Source organism: Anser cygnoides, chromosome 1, assembly GCF_040182565.1.
Source record: "Anser cygnoides isolate HZ-2024a breed goose chromosome 1, Taihu_goose_T2T_genome, whole genome shotgun sequence".
Lineage (NCBI taxonomy): Eukaryota > Metazoa > Chordata > Aves > Anseriformes > Anatidae > Anser > Anser cygnoides.
Window position 1 is genome coordinate 204,187,696 of NC_089873.1, and position 19,339 is coordinate 204,207,034.

The window sequence follows — 19,339 nt, forward strand, 5'->3', positions numbered from 1 at the left end:
TCCAGAAAAGGGTCCATGAAAGCCAGCATGCTCAATGGAGGGTCCTGCTTAACATCAAATAAACATAATATTAAGAAAGGGAATGGAAATTCTGAGAGGGGTGCCTCTCCATGCTTGGTTCTCAGCCACCAATTCGGCTGTCGAAGCCAGGCCAGTCCTTCCTCAGGCAAAACATGCCATGGTGATAGCAGACAGGGCCCTTCTCCTGAGCAACACAGAGCAGTCTTCAGGCTTTAGAAGACCCAGACTCTCTTCTCCTTGGTCCAGCAGGACTGGAAACCGTCCCACTGTCCTCCCAAGGAAACAGAGTCAGGGGCTCTTCTGAGGCAAGTGGGCATTTGCCCTCTCTACTTTGTGTGAAACTGCCACTGTTAACCTGGTGGTGGGCAAACAGTTGGATTTCAGCTTCTACTGTGCGCAGTGAGTGTCTTCCTGAGGTTGAATAGCTGGTGGACTCATGGCAGTACTGAAGCAATCTGAATGTGTGAGGCACACAGCTAGACAACTAAGTAAGAAATGTCTTTGTTATGTATGGAAAATGCTTATTGAAACCATACCATTCTTTTTACAAGCATGTCATAACTTGAAGTATCTGCAATTATGTTACTAATTTGTGCTTTCAAGTCTTGGTTAATAACTCCTCAAAACGTGGATGGCAGCAATACAGCACCCCTTGTTTATGAAGATTAACATCTGTGAATAATGCCTTTGAGATAGGCCATGCTTATGTGATTAGCTCATTGGTTACTGGGCACAGATTTAACTGTTTATTTTATGCTGAATAAATGAACCATTACTTTCCTTTTTTGCATTTCTGATCTTTCTCTGTGATTGTGACTTGATCAGTGTTGAAGTCAGCACTTTTATTTTTCTTCTTTTCAAAGAAAAAGGCTTTTTCATTAGGATTCCCACAATTGACCGTGGGAAGATATCTGCCCTCCTGGAAGAGTCGTATGGGAGAAGTCCATGCCAGAGAGAGTAACCCAATGATGTTTGTTTATTCATCACTCACAGCGACTTACAATGGAAGTTGTTTTCAATCGTCTTCTCTAAAAATAAGACTTTTACTAGCTCACATTTCACTTTAGAACCCCAAACTGTGACCTGATCTGAACTTACAGGGGCTGAACAATAGTAGGGACGTGTAAGCAGCAAAAACGCATTTCTCCATTGTTCCAGCTGCTTTCCAACGCAATGCTAATCACCAGCACAACTCCTGCTTTTGTGAGCAGATAACAAGGCAAGTAAAATCTGTGCCTCGGCCTGCCAAGAGGAGTCATCAAGTTAAAGCCCCTGATTTGTGCTGATGAGCAGCATAAGCAATTTACCCTGAGAAACATATGCAGGAGGCTGCTGCTTTGGGGTTAGCACTGCTAAAACGGAGCATCAAAAAGTCTCAAAGTATCTGAGCAGAGATCAGTTAATGTGAATAATACTATCTTGGGTATTGGAAGAATCCCTGGTAAGGATACTATTTTTGGTAATAACAGCAAAGAGGAGAAAAGTAAGCCACAAGTCTAAAGCATGTTCCAAGAATGCTGTCTTCTAGTTGTGAATTTTGTTAAAAAGAAGGCATTTTCATTTAAACAATGATGACCTTTTTGTTGAGAAATGTTTAGTCTTAGTGCAATCAAGTATGCTATTGCCAGTGCTGATACTTCGTACTGAGGCTTCATCCAAAGATTTATTTTTCTGTTTCATTTCTCATAATTTTGAGTGTTTTTCAATAGGTGAATGCAAGTATCAAAAATTGGGGTGAGATATTCAGGAAAAATATGGTGTTGCAAGGGTAAGTTTGATGTGGTCAGAATGTTCACATTACATGGGTTCACAGTGACAACTGATTTTGCCGTGACAATGGAGGTATGGATTGTGTTACCGAGTGAAGTCATATATAAGTACCAAGCCTGTGTTATAGACAGTCACTGTCTCCACTTCTTAAATATGAGCCCTTTTTAAGGTATCTGCAGACGTAACCCCAAGGCCACAGCTACTTATCAAGCTCAGGCTAGATTAACACGGCAAGCCAACCTTTCCTTGACATGTTTACAGTCCCTTGAGACAAAGATCAAAAAGGGATACAGTTGCTAGGAGCAAAACAGATTTCTCTGAGATCATCTGGCATAGTTTGGCAAAGGCTTGGTGAGAACGCCAGACCCAGAGGGTCTGTGCTTTAGACTGGCTCAGGCTAGATTTAACTTTAGTGCCTTACAGTATAGTTGTTAATACCAAAAGATGTCATTTGGACTCCCGATACAGTCTGTTGATACAGACTGTATTCTGGAGCAATTTCTGTATTTCTGGAACATGATTCAGCTCCATCCTGGATCCATCTCTCATATAGGCCAGGTGGTCAAACTCCAGAAGGGCTAACAAATTTTTGGAGCTCAGTTGACTAGAGAGGGGACCCAAAATGTCTAGCTCTGCAGTTGCTGATATTGGTAGCTGGGTGAGAAGGATGACACTTCAACTGTTTGAACTGCCAACAATAAGCTCCTCATGAAAGAATGTATAAGAAGGCTTGAGGTAAAATCATCGGGCTCCCTTATAGTTATCAGAACTGTTTTAACAAGAAAGCTCTTCTGAACCAAGGCAGAGTTTGCTCCCCAAAACATGACATTTCACAAGGGTGAAATGTGCAACACCAGTGGCTGTTGAGTAAAGTTACCATTAAGGGTTTTGAGCCTTGGGGTTCTGAAATGAGAATTAAACTTCGTACTGGCAATCTCTTGTCTCCTTTCCATGCAAGCGAATAGCCTGTTTTTGTGCTCTGTAGCTCATTTCCTTGAATTTTTGAGTTTCACCTGTTCTATTTTTTCTTGGAGTTTCTAATTTTACTACAAGTGTTTTTCTTTCTTTTTTTTGTTTCTTCCCTAGGGGGCTGTTTATCACCATCCATGACAAAGGCCATATTGCAACAATGCTTAACTCTTGGCCTGAAGAAAATATTAAGGTATGTGGCGTGTCTTCTATGGGCTGGGAAATTCAAAGAAGTTGGGTGCAAAATGGATATTGAATGGAACCATTTGGAATTATTGCAGAATTGCCTATTTGAAAGGACAAGATAAAAAGTCTTCCCTGCCTCTAAGAGTTTCCAGGCTAGTGGTTGGACCTAAGAGAATCTGTCGTGTGCATGTAGTCAAGAACATCTTTATTAAAGGTAGCAGGACCTTGGTCAAAAAAACAGCGTGCATGATAATAAATTCATACAGAATCAAGGCCTTAGTGAAGATTTAAGATACAAGTGTTGAAGAATGCTGTGGCTAACTCACAACTTGTTAGATATACAAAGCTCTTTAAGATATTTCTGTAACTGACTTGCTTGTAGGATTCTTCCCAAACCCAATGAGTCATGCAGCATCCAGAACACTGCCAACTTTGCAAATAACGTTTGATATCCAGCAGCTGAAGAAATTACTGACACCCCACCTAACAAGTGATCTTGTGAAGTGTTTTTCTCTAGGGCTCAGGGCTGGGCAAGTCCCTGGCATAAAATGAAGTCAACACTTAAGACAGGTCATGCCAATCGCCTCCTTCCATCAGTTTGAAAGTACATGTGCTTGGGAATTTCCCTGGCTATTGACAGAGGTTCAGTCTCCTATCAGTAAGCTGTTTCTTCCAGGAAGAAAGTTTGGAAGCAGTGAAAATCTTGCAAGCATATTCCATTTCTAAGAAAAGAAAGAAAGAAAGAAAGAAAGAAAGAAAGAAAGAAAGAAAGAAAGAAAGAAAGAAGAAGAAAGAAAGAAAGAAAGAAAGAAAGAAAGAAAGAAAGAGTGAAAGAAAGAAAAGAAAGAAAAGAAAGAAAAGAAAGAAGGAAAGAAGGAAAGAAATTTAACATGTTTCCAGAAAATATAATCCTATTTGTTGTCTTTGGAACCATAGAGAACAAATGTAAACTAGATATTTTGTCCTTGCTCTGTCCAAAAATCTCAGTATTTCCATTTGTTTCTGATCAGGATTGAGAGCACAGCTCATTGTGGCCAATAGGTATGTTTTTGCAGATGGGGAAACTGGCACACAAAGATTAGACTATTGTTGAAACATCGCTCTCTGGCACCCAAACCAGACTATAGGAAAGGCAGTAGTCCATGAAGGAGATTCAGACTATCTACTTTCTGAATTTGCCAGACTACAAAGGTAGCTAATTACATCACTATCTGTGTTTTGGACCACAGGGTTCCCTATGTGTTTGTACGGAGAATACTCCATGCCTGAACTAGCAGGCATTTAAACACTCGAGATTTTCAGATAAGTAGGGAGGTACCTGAACTGCACCTAAGACCCCGGAGGAACACGATTTTTGAACAGGCTCAGACCATGTGGAACACTAGCAGCAAGTGCCATTAAAGACAGTGAAGAAACATCTGGAGATGCTGCCCCACTTTTTCCTTCGTGGTTCTTTAGAGCTTCATGGCCATAGCATTTACTGTGGCAATGGGAAATCTAAGTTATATATCTGAGTCCTCTGCCTGGAAATGCTGGAATAGTTCTCTGCTGAGCTTAGCAAAGCCTCGGCCAAGCTCTGATGTGCCCCACCCCCACCCCTACTATTGTAGCTGGGCTGTTGGGAAAGAATCAAAGGGACAGAAGTGGAATGAACAAGAAGCCATTTCTGAGCATATTAATGTGGGAGAGTGGTTTTTTGTGTGTGTGTCTTCCAGGGTTGCTAATGAATCTGTCCGTGAAGAAACATTGGATCAAATGTGGGCAGACCTTATCAGTGCCTCCCCTTGTTGGTTTTCCCTCTGGTTCATTAATCTTGTACTCTTTTCTGCACCGTGGCCCAACTAGAGCAGGAGGAATGCAGGGAATCATACAGGATAGCATTGTGGTAGGATGCTCTCCTGGGAAATGGGTTCAAACCACCTCAAACTGAGGATAATCTATAAACGTCCTATTCCAAGACAAGTGTGCTGCCTTACAAGCCATTGGATTGACCTTCCTTCCTTCCTTCCTTCCTTCCTTCCTTCCTTCCTTCCTTCCTTCCTTCCTTCCTTCCTTCCTTCCTTTCCGTAGGGTATTCCCCTGAAAAGCACACTCACCGTCTTGAGTCCCATACAGGATTACTGCTATACAAGGCTACTCACACTTATCTTTCTACATAGTGTTTTCTGTTGGCACACTCAAAGCAGAGTATAGGTTCATGCTGGGAAAGTTGTCCTCGTGCAATCAGTGCACAGATGTGGGAATGCCAGCAGCGGCACTTACCTTTTGGCATTGCCTCAGCAGCTTGGAGATCAGCGTAGTGCTCTGGATCACCTAGCCTATGGTCCAGAGCCATATCAGTTAACATCGACTGCCTGAAGACCTGGTGCCTAATCTCCACTTGTTAGTACTTCAGTGATCAATGAAGAGGGAGATGAGCATCTTCAAAGGGAAATGCTCCTTTTGTCCCTTCCCAAAGCAGAGGGATGAGGTGCACCCTGGAGGCTTCCATCTCTCCCCATCAACTATGAAAGAAGCTTAAAAAACTAGTTAGATGATTGACTTGAATGCACACCTAAGTTTCAGCCAAAGATTTGGCTGCAGTAATCAGGAAAATTTTTAGCACAGCTGGAAGTAGAAAGCAAGTTCCTAAGTGGTAAACCAGTGGTTCAGTTATTGGGCTCTCTCCTGCCCAGGCAGAGATTAATGTCCTGTTTGTTGAGTTATGATCACAAGAGCAATCAAAAACATTATATTAATGTGCTTGTGCATCAGGTATCCACCGAAGCTTTGCTTTTTTTTTTTTTCTGTTTTTTTTTCTGTTTTTTAAATCCAAAGAACCACAAACAAATGTGAATCCAGTTTCCCCTCTCTGACACAGGCAGCAATGCAAATGTTGCTCCTGTATTTTTCAGTGTTACCTTGGAGATCTTTGGGACCAATAGAGAATATAAGTGCTATGGAGAAGTTTTTAGGCTTGCCTGAAAACGCTTATTTATTTGGATGAAAGGGAATCTGTGCTCCAGAGAAATATTTTGGTTCACTATAACTTAATATAAAAAAATAGTACAAAAAATCTGCATAGTTAGAATTTTGACTCCTTTTCATGTAATTTGCATCAGTTTCTGGATAAACCTGTAGCAGTGCCTGTGCTTGCTGCTTTTGCTATTCCCAGTACTGCTTTCCAGTCCCAATTGCACCCAGGGTGTGGTAAGGAACTGAGCGCACACCCAAAAACAGATGGAGTACACCCAAAAAGAGACTTTCCCATCACTGACTAACACTTGACTCAGAAAGAAAAACAAATAGGAAAACATCCCCAAATGGAGTAATTATGTGTATCACTGTCATGACTGTGAATTCCCTGTGGCAGGGATTGTTCAGCCTCTGGCCTGATAGGTGTATATAGTTGTTCTAGTTTTAATAGTCTTTACATTGAATTTTCATTTACCTTCAGGAATTCTCGCTCCTAGTGACAAGGGACTGGCAACAAGACAACAACAAATATTCAGCGTGTAGGAGGAACATTTCAAAATAACCCTTATTACATATTGGTTGTCGCTATTACTACGTACACTACAGCCCTGGAATGCATCATGCACATTACCACCCTGAAACTACCGGAGCGGTTTTTTTGCTAAAGGGCAAAATAAATGTAAAAAGCAGAATAGATGTGTGTCCTGTGTATTTATAGTTTATCCTCAGGCTTATTCGTTAACTATGTAATGTAATGTAATTCTCTTCTCCTGTTACAAACAGCGGTTTAGGTTGAGGGAGAAAATAGCCTAGGGAGGTGTGTATAGTTTATGTTGAATAAAAGCATCTGATTGTTCATTGTAAATCCACAGTGCAAAAGTTTAAGTCCTTCCATGGCTCCTCCCTTTAATCATCTGAAATATGCAGGGAAAGAAGGCTAAAAGAAATCAATATGCTTCACCCTGAAACAGAAAAGTCCATAAGGAGATTTATTCCATTCCTAAACAAGGCAATTCTGTTCCATCCCAGCGCTGAACACATCTTTATTATCCCCACCCAAAAAGGAAGTACCTCTGTTGAGATAGCTGCTGATCCCCCATTCTCTTATTTCTTACTAAAGCACATGCATGTGTGTTCAGTTTAACATTAACATTGCTCATCAGCAAATAAAAAAAAATCTCTGTATCGTCCTCTTTGAAACCCAAGCTAGACTGTGCACTAGAGTTGCCCACAGTCCATTTGATGTGAGTGCCCTTTTCTTTGAAGTGCTGGGACAGTGATGGAAGTGGAAGTTTGTTGGGCTCTTTGCAGCTTTTCTCCCACAGAGGGACTGGACTCCAGTATCTTCCTGCTCTTACTGCATTTCAGAGTTGCCCAAAGAAGTGCCTGACCCTAGGGACAAAACTGACAATTAGAGTAGTTAGCCTAAAATTTGTGAAGCTAAGTGAAATCTGCTTGGTCATTTGTCTGCTAAGGTCCCAGTGCTGTACAGGGTGGGTTGAACAGCTCAGTTTTGGGCTTCTAATTTGGACATCATTAAGCATGCTTTTTTTTCCCCTCTTGTCACAAAGAAATGATGCAGTAGTGAGAATAACAGAAGGCTATGGAACAGAGGAACACTTTTGTACAGGGCTCTTCTTCCAGAAAAAAAAAAAAAAGGAGAGGCCATCAAGGCCAGATATGTTTTGCGCAGCTCCTGGTGGTACAGGTGAGGATGCAGAAAGAGCCATGCCGGGTGGGTTCTGCTACCCGTGGGTTGAAGTGTTGGCAAGCAGAGATGCTGCTCTGCCACACTGAGAGCAGCTACCCATCGGCCACGTTGTCTCCACCCCAAAATGACCAGCCCTGTGTCACTGACAGCCAATTTACATGGTGTCATGTAGAAGGAGCAAATATCCACTGCACGATACAACTGCAAAATGGCGTTGTCGTGAAGACAGTAGAGCTATTTTTGCTGATTAAGCCTTGGCAACACCATACACCACCCTCTTTTCATCCTCCTAGGCTATCGTGGTGACAGATGGAGAGAGGATTCTCGGTTTAGGAGATCTAGGAAGTTATGGCATGGGTATCCCTGTGGGAAAGCTTGCTTTGTACACAGCTTGTGGTGGAGTTCACCCACAACAGTGTCTCCCTGTCCTGCTGGATGTTGGCACAGACAATGAGGTAAGACTTACAGTTTTTCATAAATCTGACGGGGGAGAAGGAATCGAGATTAATACTTAACTGAGGCCAGTTCCCTAAATGTGGAGACAAAGCCAGAAACATCCAAGATGAGATGATGGCTAGACCAGCACTGCAGGGAAGTGACCAGGTTGCATTCCTGTTTGATAGTCGAGAAACTCTTGCTCTTACGGGGAACTGCAATGAACGCTGAATAGCCTTATGGTCCCCTGGTGAGAAGAGTGTTGCCAGTTGGAGCTGAAGGATCAGCTCCACCTTTCAGTACGGCAATGTGAGTTAAAAGATTTCGGGCAGGAAGATCAAGATTTATTCTTCTTGTGGTAATTGTGAGAAAATAGACAGATACCCTTGTCTACATAGAGATGACTATATGCCAGAAAATAGAGAATCCCTGCTGGGTGGTTTGGGAATGATTAATTTCAGTGTTTTGTCAGATTGCACATTTTACTACACATGATAACCAGACAGGAGGACTCCATCTGTTTGCAGATTTTTGCCTTATGACTCTGGCTCAGAAAGGCTGAAGTGCAACATTTTAGCAATGCCAGAATGGACATCTGGGAGGATGTATTTTTTTTTAATGAATATCCTATAGTTATTTGTGATGGCCAGACTTTGTCCACTGATGTAAAATGTACTTGTGCCTCACTTGACCCCAAGTAAACCAAACATGTTTCTGGAGAGAAATAAAAAATCTGGGGGGTAAAAGCTTTAAGCTTGTGTATGAAGAGAGATGTTAGCATGAGTGCCTGGTGTTTTCAGATAAACCTGTGCTTGCTGGAAAGCTAGATTTTATGTATGTCTTTAACTCCAGCCCCATGTGTCTTGCACTGGACATTGAATAGAAAGAAAGAAAAATCAGTAACCATAGATGACATCTAGGATGAGATTCCCAATTACCTTTGCAGTCCTTGGACCCAAATCTATTTTATCCCTCTAATGTAGTGGCCTGTCATAGACTGGTGGAGTACAGGGTGTACCCATCTCAGCCTGATCCATAGTCTTTCCTGAAAAGTTGGATCTCAGAGTTTGGACCTTCTGAGGCTAAAGCAGGAATTCTCTTTTTGGAATTTCCAGTCAGTAGCGCATTGTACTTCAGCTTGACTCTTTAGAATCACAGAATGATAGAATCAATCAGGTTGGGAAAGACCTCTAAGATCTAGTCCAACCTTTAACCTAGTACTAACGTCCACCACTAAACAATGCTACTAAGCTCTAATCTACACCTTTCCTGAAGACCTCCAGGGATGGTGACTCAGCCACTTCCCTGGGCAGCCTGTTCCAATGCTGCACAACCCTTTCAGTAAAGAAATTTCTCCTAATATCCAAACCAAACCACCCTAGTGCAACTTCAGGCTATTTCCCCTCAGCTTATCACATGGTGTTTGGGAGAAGAGCCCAATCCCCACCTCTCTACAACCTCCTTTAAGGTAACTGTAAAGTACAGTAAGGTCTCCCCTGAGCTTCCTCTTCTCCAGGCTGAACAATCCCACCTCCCTCAGCTACTCCTCGTAAGACTTGTTCTCTAGACCCCTCACCAGCTTTGTTGCCCTTCTTCGGACACACTCCAGCATCTCAATGTCCTTCTTGTAGTGGGGGACACCAAGCTGAACACAGTGCTCAAGGTGTGGCTCACAAGAGCCACAGAAGGACAATCACCTCTCTGGTCCTCCTGGCCATGCTATTTCTGATACAAGCCAGGATGCTGTCAGCCTTCTTGCCCACCTGAGCACACCACTGCTTCGTACTCATCCAGCTATCGACCACTACCCCCAGGTCCCTTCCCGACAAGCAGCTTTCCAGCCACTCTTCCCCCAGCCTGTGGCACTGCATGGGGTTGTTTTGCCCCAAGGGCAGGACCCAGCATTTTGCCTTCTCAAACCTCATACAGTTGGCCTCAACCCATCGGTCCAGCCTATCCAGATCCCTCTGCAGAGCTCTCCTACCGTTGAGCAGATGAACACCGGCGCCTAACTTGGCGTTGTCTGCAAACTTACTGAGAGTGATCTTTTCATCTCTTCCTCCTCCTCCATACTGGTCTACACCACCAAGTGCTGGCATGCTCTGAGCCTCCCAGCTGGAGCTCTCCTCCAGACGGACCTGGGTGTAAGTGCTTCCCCACCCATGGGAAGCTCCTGACCATACGTAACCATCTGTTTCTATTACAGCATCTGGGGAGGGACCACTAAAATCCAAAGTGGCACCAGCAATTTTTTAGACATCTACAAAAGTCAACGAGTTTCAGAGAAAGGGACTCCCAGAATCAGTCTCTGGGGCTTGGGCACTTTCATTCTGCCCAAGGTTATGTGCAGCTTGTGACCAGGAACTTCTCTGTGGAAGCAGTTTTCACAGTTGGGATTGCAGTGTAGAAGTTGCTGTTTTCTAGCAATGTAAACAATGTATTTACTCACAATACAAGTAATTTGTTTATTCGTTTAATGACTTTCTCGTGCATACACCCAGCCTAACCCAACCCTCAGCACATCTTAGCAACACCCTTCTCCATGAATAAACCCATTTATCAGCGTAGAAATCAGCACCTCCTGTAGGCATTCATCCTGTTCATCTCTGACTATTAATATAGGGTGAGCCTAGGGTGACTGTCTTGCTAACACAGGCATCTCAGGTAGAATGGAGTAAATGTAGCAGTCATACTACATTTCCAGCAACAATCCCGAGCTTGTCTTTCTGACAGTCCATAATACTTTGTAAACTCTTTCAGCAAATCGGTCTTTTCAAAGCTTGGCGTTTCTCACCTTGCCTAAGAGACCCTTTTGTACCCCATGAACAGGCCCATGGTACCAAAGGAACAGTCAGCAAAGTGATGCTCAAGGTCTGCTCTGTTTCATGGCCCTGAAGAGTTAAAGTACCAAACTCAGAGGAAAACCTCTTTCATATTTCCTTCTAAAGGAAAACAGCTGTGGCTGTAAAAACAGATCTGATTTTAGCCCACCTGCCAATATTTGGGGCCCATACGGCTGCAGGACAATAGGTTTGTGGTGGCTCATCCCCTTCTCGTATTTATGATTCAGTTCCTGAAATCAGAAGGGAAATTGAGTTGTTTTGCAAGTGACAAACCAAGGTGTTGGCCCACCTGTCTCCTGCCGCTTGTCCTGTGATTTTTCCCGAAATATGTGCAGTTTCCATGCTGAGGCAGTCCTTTTTAGATGGCTTAGGGGTCCTGACTTACCACCTGGTGGGCTGGCTGGAGGAGCGGCCTGGTTTTGTATTCACGGCAGGCACTGAAGAATAAACTAATCTGGTATGAAAATACCCTTTCCTGACTGACACCTGCAGATAACTGGAGCCGAGTGCTAGCTAGGTGAAAGGCCGTGGAACATCTTGGCATCTGATCACGGGTTCTGGCCAGCTCTGGGCTAGCACCCAGAGGCCTACATGACACTTGTCATTTCAGGTTACTTCAGGCAATCTTCATTGCTCAAAGTACTGTTTATGGCCAGCACCTTTCCTGGTAACCTTCAGTGCAAAATCGAGTGCTGACTGAACAGTGAACACCCCCACACAAGATCAGCTTTTTACAGTGGGCATGAGACACCTCAGCAGGGAGTCTTGGTAGTGCTGTTTTGGGGATGCAGAGCCTCATTTCCTACTGCAGTCAATAAGCATTAAATGCCTCCGATTTTATTTCCACAAAAAGATAGTCCACAGCGCAGCTTGCTTCTTACAGAAACGCTTTCTGCTCAGGAGAACCGGAGTGAGCTTGCCTTCACTGCAAAGTGAGTAAAATTAATACGTCTGCAACAGGCAAACTTTTTGGGTAGGCTGGCACATAAATCTCCATCCAGCCGTGGAAGAGACGCTGTCAACAGAATTGCTTTGTGTCCTAGGCTCTCCTGAGTGATCCACTCTATATTGGACTGAAACACAAGAGGGTTCGTGGGAAACAATACGACGAACTGATTGATGAGTTTATGCAGGCAGTTACCAACAAGTAAGTGGGATTATATACATGGCTTCTCTGAGCTGCTTCCATTTAAGAACAAATGTTGCAACTCTTGAAATAAACATTAGCGTAATTGATTGTACAAGCAAAGAAAGGTCATTTAAATGCAAATCTCCTGGGTGGTCTACAAATGACTCTTTGTGCTTGAGCACTCTGTGTCAAAATTATTTATGTCTTTGGAGAACTGAAATGGGACTGACTATTTATAACCATTTCCTGTCCATATAGGCCAGAGGTGTCAAACATACGCCCTGTGGGCTGTATCTGGTCTCCATCATGCATTTATGAGACTCATTCAGCACAGGCAGAATCTAAACTTTGGTTTGTTTACATTTTGTACAGGAAGTGTCTAGCTCTCACCATTGTGAAGGAAATCTTCTAATTGGAAATGTCGTGTTACTCCTCGTGACGATGTCTGCGTGAGCCTACAGACAGCCTGTCTGTCACTTAGCAAAAATAGCAGCTTCCCTGCTGGCATTTAAGTCTGTGGAGTGAGGAGGCCAGGTTTATAAACATTGTCTTTTTAACGCTGAGACAGACTGAGTGCATATTTCCTCTTACTGACTAGCAGGGATGTGGGGTTTCTGCTGTAGCAGGGAGTTTGATGTGGAAAGAGCAGAGCTACACCTCAATGCTGTATGTGCACCTCTTGCACTGCACTGATTTCCCATTTCGGAAAAAAATGAAAATACATTAAAATCTGTATGACTATCTGGAGGGATTTCCATAAGAAGGAAGGTGGGAACAACTCCTTAAGGAGAAAATAATAATGATCGGAAAACCCCAAGCTCCTGAGCAGCCTTTCCTAAAGCAGCAGATGACAAGATGACACTGATGAGGAGTGGCAGAGAGCAGAGCCTGCACCTGATTCATGGGCTGCTGCATGTCCATATATTGTAGGGTCTTGTCTTGCCAGCTGAAGGAGCTGCGTTTGATCTTTTCTCTTTCTGTGTCTCCGAACAGCTGCATGTGTGTGTTCCTGCATAAATGGAAGGGGGTGGGTGGCACATGTGTCACTCCCTTGAGTTAGGAGACACAATGTCCAGTGTCTAATGACAGCACCTTCCTGTCCACTGAGAAGCATATATTTACGTACGATCCAACTGCCTAGCTGTCTGTGCATGGGGGGATGTAGGAAACAAGGGGCTGCAATGCTGAGGATGATTCAGTCACAGCTGACGAACCAAGTTTGAGAGTGTGTCATGGAGAATTTCAGCATTTGTTGACGTGGTAGCTCCAGACAGCGTTGTGCTGCACACTGTGCATGTGCAATGCTGCTGTTAGGACATGAGTCTCTCCTTTGCTGCTCAGCAGCATGATGTAGACATGTCCCATATAACAGCAGGCCAGTACATCACCCTTCCCAGCTGCAGGTGCCCCATACTGTGCGAAGATAGTCCCAGTTGGCCCCTGCTGTAGCTCCTATATCTGTGAGCATAAACACAGCAACACTGCTCTGCCTGTTGGGTTCAGAATACCTAAGGATGATTGCATAGGAGAGAATTTCATGCCTGTATTCCAGTTTGTCCTCCTTTTTATTTGATAAGAAAGCTTGACTTAAATGTCAGTTCATTGCAGTGCAGTTTTACATTAGAAACTTGTGGAGTATTCAGGGGGAAAAATTCGTGGAGGCTAGAAAACTGGTAAAACACAATTGAGAAATTACAGGAGGCTCTAGAAGTAGAAAAGATTTAAGAGTTGTCAAGATTGATTTGTTTCATTTTTTCTTCTTTTTTTTTTTTCTCTTCCTGTTTTGATTGTAATCACTAGTTAAAATTAATCCACCAAGGAAACTGTCCCACTTCCTTCTGGCCAGGAGACCACAGGGGTATTGCAGTGTCATTGCTGCTGATGGAATGGGAATGATGCAATGAGAACCCAGGTTGTGGTCTCAGCCAGCAGAAATATGGCTCTGAGATTTAAACTTGTGACATTAAATGCTGAACTGGTTGTACCTACTTCTGTGATGTCAGTGAGAGGGCCAGAAAGACAATTTGCCTCTTCTGTGCTTACTGCTAGAAGAGAAGGATTGGCTGTTATTTTCCTGTGTTTAGTTTACGTGAGCTAATCTTCACGTTGAAAGGAGAAGACACTCACCCATGAAATAATGAGCTCCTATCTTTTGAGGAAGTGATTTCTTGTCTAATCATTTCATCCGAGTACTGAGAATCAAGTTCCTGGGGCCTCTGTCCCAGCCTTTCTATTTCTCTCAGCCAGGATGACTTGTCTGAACACAGCAAGCCCCCAAAAAGTTATCTACAAAGTGGGGCTGGAAAATTCCACCTCCATAAAGTATTTGGAGATGCTCATGTGAAAGGAGCCATTAACCTATACTATCATCCTGACCACCAGCATACTTTAAAGCATTGTTGGAGCGTGATCTTTTGTGAGCTCTGGGCTGATGAATATTACTGCTATCAGCCTGCTATTAGCCAACTTATCTGAAACAGATTCATTTGGTCTCAAGTTTCTGCTGGAATGACTGGATGCAACACAGTAGGAGCTCTCACTTTTGTTACAAAAGGGAGGAGAAATTGCTCGGAAGGGCAAAAATGTGCTTCTCTATTGTAGCATGATTCCATGTGTGAGGAAACCTGCGAGCACGAACTGCTGTGGTCTTTGGTCTGCTCTGATTTCACATGTAAGTCTATGATGTCACACACAAATTCAGTTATTTGGGAATTCAGTCATATCTTTCCTTCTTCTCTTTTGGATTACCACAAATCTCTTGCAGTCTGGGGGGTTCCTTTTCAGCTTGATGTTCACACAGAGATTCAGACTATTTCCTGAGGATACTTCAAATTCTCGTGGAAACCATTTGTCAGTTCCTTTGCATGAGCACTTCCCACCCTGCCAAATCACTGCTGGCTCAGGGGACATTTGTCACTGAAGTGGAATGTGTCTGAGCCCACAAGAATGCCAGGGGATTGAAGAGTTACTGTTCTAATGGAATAATAATATTAAGCAGATGTCAAATTTCTGTAGCTGGAGACCCCTACAGTTAGAAGAAATGGCTTCTGGTCTCATAATAGCCACCTAATAATGAAACAAGGAGTGCATCAGAGGCTTCAGAATTAGTGCTTACAGTATGTTGAAATAAACTGTGGCTTCTGGGCAGTTTTAGAAATAAAAGCTCTTCCTGAAACACATGGATAAATTTCTGCATTTTCATGGTGCCTACATCTCCATTCATTACTCTTTCACCTAAAATGCATAAAATGACTGAGCTTTCTAATAAGAGCTCCAAATTATGCTCCTCTTGGGAGGCAACCACATGCAAAATTTGGCCCATTGAACCTAGCCCATGACTGAATGAAACAGACTGACAAATTGCTGTTTTCTCGCAATGAGTAATAGGGTTTGTATGGGAAAATACACTACTTCTGTTTTCCTTCTTCTCAGTTACCATGGTAAAAGGTAAGTCAGTCTCATTCTTGAACTGGTACATTTTTTCTGGCTGGAATAATATTCATGTAACGTGTCCAAGGATCATATCAAAGTAACCCACGGAATTTCTGGGGACTGCATATATGAGCAAATTATGGTCGAAATGAAAATGCCATGAGAGTTGCTGCTGTGCTGGGACATACTCTCTGTGCTCTGCAGAGCTTCTGCCCAGCCTCTTCAGTAACAGTGTTCTTTAATCCTCAGACTCTCTTTCAAAGCAAACTACCACTGGAGATTTCTTTCCTTCCTCTCTTTTTCTCCTTAACCGGTGTGGGAACTGGTATAGGCCAATTCCTTATCTGATGTAAGACTTTCTGCCTTATTCCAGTCACTGCTTCTGTAGTCTCATCGTACAGGAACAGTGCAGCTTGGTGGCTCCAAGTGGCCAGAGGTGACAACGGATGTCCTGTCCTCAGGCTCCAGCCTCCATCCGCTGACGGATGTTGAGCACGCAGCCTGAGGCTGCGAGAGGCGCTTCCACGCTGCGGCAAACCATGGTGCAGAAGCCTCATTAAGGTGTCATAACTTCACTCCCGTTTCCTTTCCCATCAGCACTTATTAACAGGGTGACCGGGAAGACAGAAACACTCTCTTTTATCAGCCTCTGCCATATGGCAAAGCACAGAAGACATCAGATCAAGCGTTCGGCTTCTCAAAATGGGAGAAGGAGGAGAGAAAATAGCTCTGCTGAGTTTGTTTTTCCCTGTGTTTGTCCTGTGCCTGATTTCTCTTTGTCCAGTCCCTTCCCAGTACTTTTACCACACACATACCAAGTCAGGTCACTGTGCTCTCCGACAAGCAGAGCTTGCTCCACAGCAAGCCACCTCTGTTTCAGCAGTTCTCCAGTGAGACTTGGATCACAGATTCACCAGCGCCTTTCAGAAACAAAATCACCAGTATCTGTTCCCCCGTGTTGTTTATTCAGGTTCTGTAGTTCATTTGGATAACTGATCATGAAAGACAAGGCACCACTGGCCTTCACAGAGCTCTTGTGTAATATTGCTGACACCTAAAGCCCCTCAGCATCTGTGTCTGCTAGGAGACCTGCGTGCTGTCACCAGTGCCTTGGAAGAGCTGATGGTGTAGAGCAACTCCAGACTTCGTGGAGGCAGTGGATATTCTCCTTGTCCATCTGTCTCCTTGTCTATGTAGCCAGAGGGACTCTGCCACCATCCAAAAGGGAGAGGTGGTGGCGATGGGAAGAGCCAACCCTGCTGTCCTGCCTTGGCGTGGGATGAACTCATCAGCCAGCTTCTGTGATCTGCCTTTGGCCAAAGAAAAATATTTAGATTTTATTGGCTTGGTTTTTTGCTACTGAGAAACAGCTGAGCTCGCAGACACGCTGCTATAGGATCCCTGCTGTAACAGACTTTAACATCTTGCCTGCAAATCCTTTGGGATAATGCAGTTACAGACATTGAAAAGCTCTCTGCTCTGGGCTTTCTGTCTGCGATTTTTCACCTGAGCCAGATTCACCACAGCTGGCTTAGAAGGATGTAGCTGGAGAAGATCTGTCTGGGTGTGAGGCAGGTGGTGAGGCTCTGTTCCTTGCTGACTGTCAGAGGTAGCTCAGGGCTACGTCTGTGGGTCAGCACTAACAGTCATTTCCCCTGCTTGTGCCCTGTCCCCAGGAAGCTTTGTACCTCCAGCTGCAGCCTTTTCTCAGACCCGGTGCAAGGAACCTGAAGTCGTTTATCATAAAAGCACAAGAGTAGTGTAGCAGCCATTAGTGCTGGTCTTAGTGCTTGGAAACTGTGAGACACGCTCTGCAAAAGATAGGTTGTTTGTTTTTTTTTGTCGTTGTTTAAAGGAATATAATGAAAGTTGACCATGATTTTTCCAGATTATTTGATGGAGCTTGGCTCAGTCTTGCCCTATATCCTCTCTCTAGCAGTAGCTGATAGCAGATGCCCAGGGATATGACTAAGAACAGGCATGCATGCAATAGTACATCCTTGGCATACTCCCCAGCTTCCAGTAATCTGAGATTCAGGGATTTCCTGCTATCTTTGTGTTTCAAGGGTCACTTTCATTGATTTAGCACTGACTGAATCCACAGCAGGCTCTTTGCCTCAGAGCGTGGCTGTGTTTATGTTGGCAGAAAGCTGGTGAGACTCCTACCCAGTATTAGAAATATTGTGCAGCCCAAGGAGATAGTTCCTGTTGGTTTGTGATGCAGCTCTCTGGCACGGAATTTCTAAACCCAGCAACTACAGCTCTAAATTTTCTGTTGGCTGCGGTTGATCTGGTTTTGCAAAATTCCCATCTGTTGGCTCATAACCTTGCATTCTAGCATAAAATCAACTGCATTTTTGTCTCACTCTGACAACTGTCATAACTGCTACATCTGCAGTCGTGACCTCGTAATGTGGATCTTCAGGTCCAGCTTTCCCTGCGCTGTGATTAACGTGGCAATCCACAAACCTGACTCATGCCATTTCTTTTCAAAACATTTTTTTGAAACAATTCTGTTTAAACAAATAACTTTTCAAGTAACAGAACAGATCATGTTTTCTAATTTCTCTCTTCTCCCTTTAGCACTTTTAGAACTGTTTAATGGGTGATATAAATGGTGCTATTAAATCACATCACGGTATTAAGTGAGGGTTTGAAGGTGGTTTTTTTTTTCAATGGTTTCAGAACCAGAAGGTCAACTTTAAATTACCAAAATTTTAGTTTTCATTGTCATTTCTTAAGGGAAAACTTGTCTTCCTCTCAGTTATATGGAAGACTGAAAAATGAAAGGCTTTTTCTGACACTAAATCTGTTTACATCCTGTAAGAGACAAGCTCCTCCTGAACCAGCAGTGCACTTGCCTGGCCCCGTGCCTCCAAGCAGTAAACCTGTCTCTCTGTTGTCTCTTCACCTATCTGGGTTTCCTCTTCTTGGCCAGAAACGCATGCAAATATGCAAACAGTGCAATCCTGAAGTGAGATTTCCCAGGCATGAATGACACTAGAAAAGGCTGAGCCTTCTGGGGCATACGTATGCTTTTGTCTAGCCTGCCTAATGCAAAGAGCACAAAACCACCCCAGAGCTGCCGCTCTCAGCATACTCAGCAGGGAAAAGGAATGGGGTCTCTGATAGGAAGAATGATATTAGACTTTGCACCATTTTTATGTGGAATGAACAAAAGTACTTTTTCCTTCTAAGCCTCTTCTTAGCTAGGCACCAGTGTTTGCTTATTTGGGACTGCTGGTTCCATCTCCATTTCTGATGTAGATAAAAGCATATCTTGTTCTGTCAGGATCACCCTTGTCGTGATATGGGACAAGCCTAGTTTTTTTTCCACTCTGTGAAAACTCCTTTTGCAAAGACCTTATGGAAATGACTTGCCTTTTCTCTGGATGTCCAAGCTGGCCCACGACCCTGTTTCTGCCCTGCTGGGGCATGCTCAGGGAAGCCCCCGTAACACTGCTGAAGTGCAGGGGTGCTTCCCACTCATGCACAAGGGCAATGCAGATTCTTGAGTCACTGCCTTCATCTTCTCCAGGAGCAGAGCTTGATCCTGGCTGGAGCTGAATGAGGGAAGTGCTTTGCCCACTTCTGAGCTACTTCTTTGCTATCTGCATCTCTGCTGGTAAAACAAAGAGAGGCCACAGCTCATATTCTGGTGCTTAGTGCTTGCAGCTCGTAGCCATGCTGCTTAGCTCTCTTACCTCTATAAAGCCACAGGCATGCTATTTCTTCAGTAGGTGCCTGACTAAACCCATCCCTAACCTGTGACCAGGAATTGTATGGCAGAACAGTGCTGGTCAGCCCAAAGGCCTGCCAAGGGTCGCGGTAACAATTTTACAGTGAGAATGGCCTCAGGACACTGGCCAGACTCGGGTGCTAGTGCTG

At 43.8% G+C, this 19,339-nt stretch overlaps 1 protein-coding gene across 4 annotated transcripts in view; it reads left to right on the forward strand.

Moving 5' to 3' along the window:
* Positions 1–19,339, forward strand: part of ME3 (malic enzyme 3) — a 124,264-nt gene that overhangs the window by 83,023 nt on the left and 21,902 nt on the right. For all 4 annotated transcript variants that reach the window (XM_048076482.2, XM_048076481.2, XM_013199811.3 and 1 more), the window contains 3 exons: positions 2,878–2,953; positions 7,906–8,067; positions 11,934–12,037. In XM_048076482.2, the coding sequence (XP_047932439.2) occupies positions 2,878–2,953; positions 7,906–8,067; positions 11,934–12,037 (342 nt within the window). The remainder of the gene's footprint in view (positions 1–2,877; positions 2,954–7,905; positions 8,068–11,933; positions 12,038–19,339) is intronic.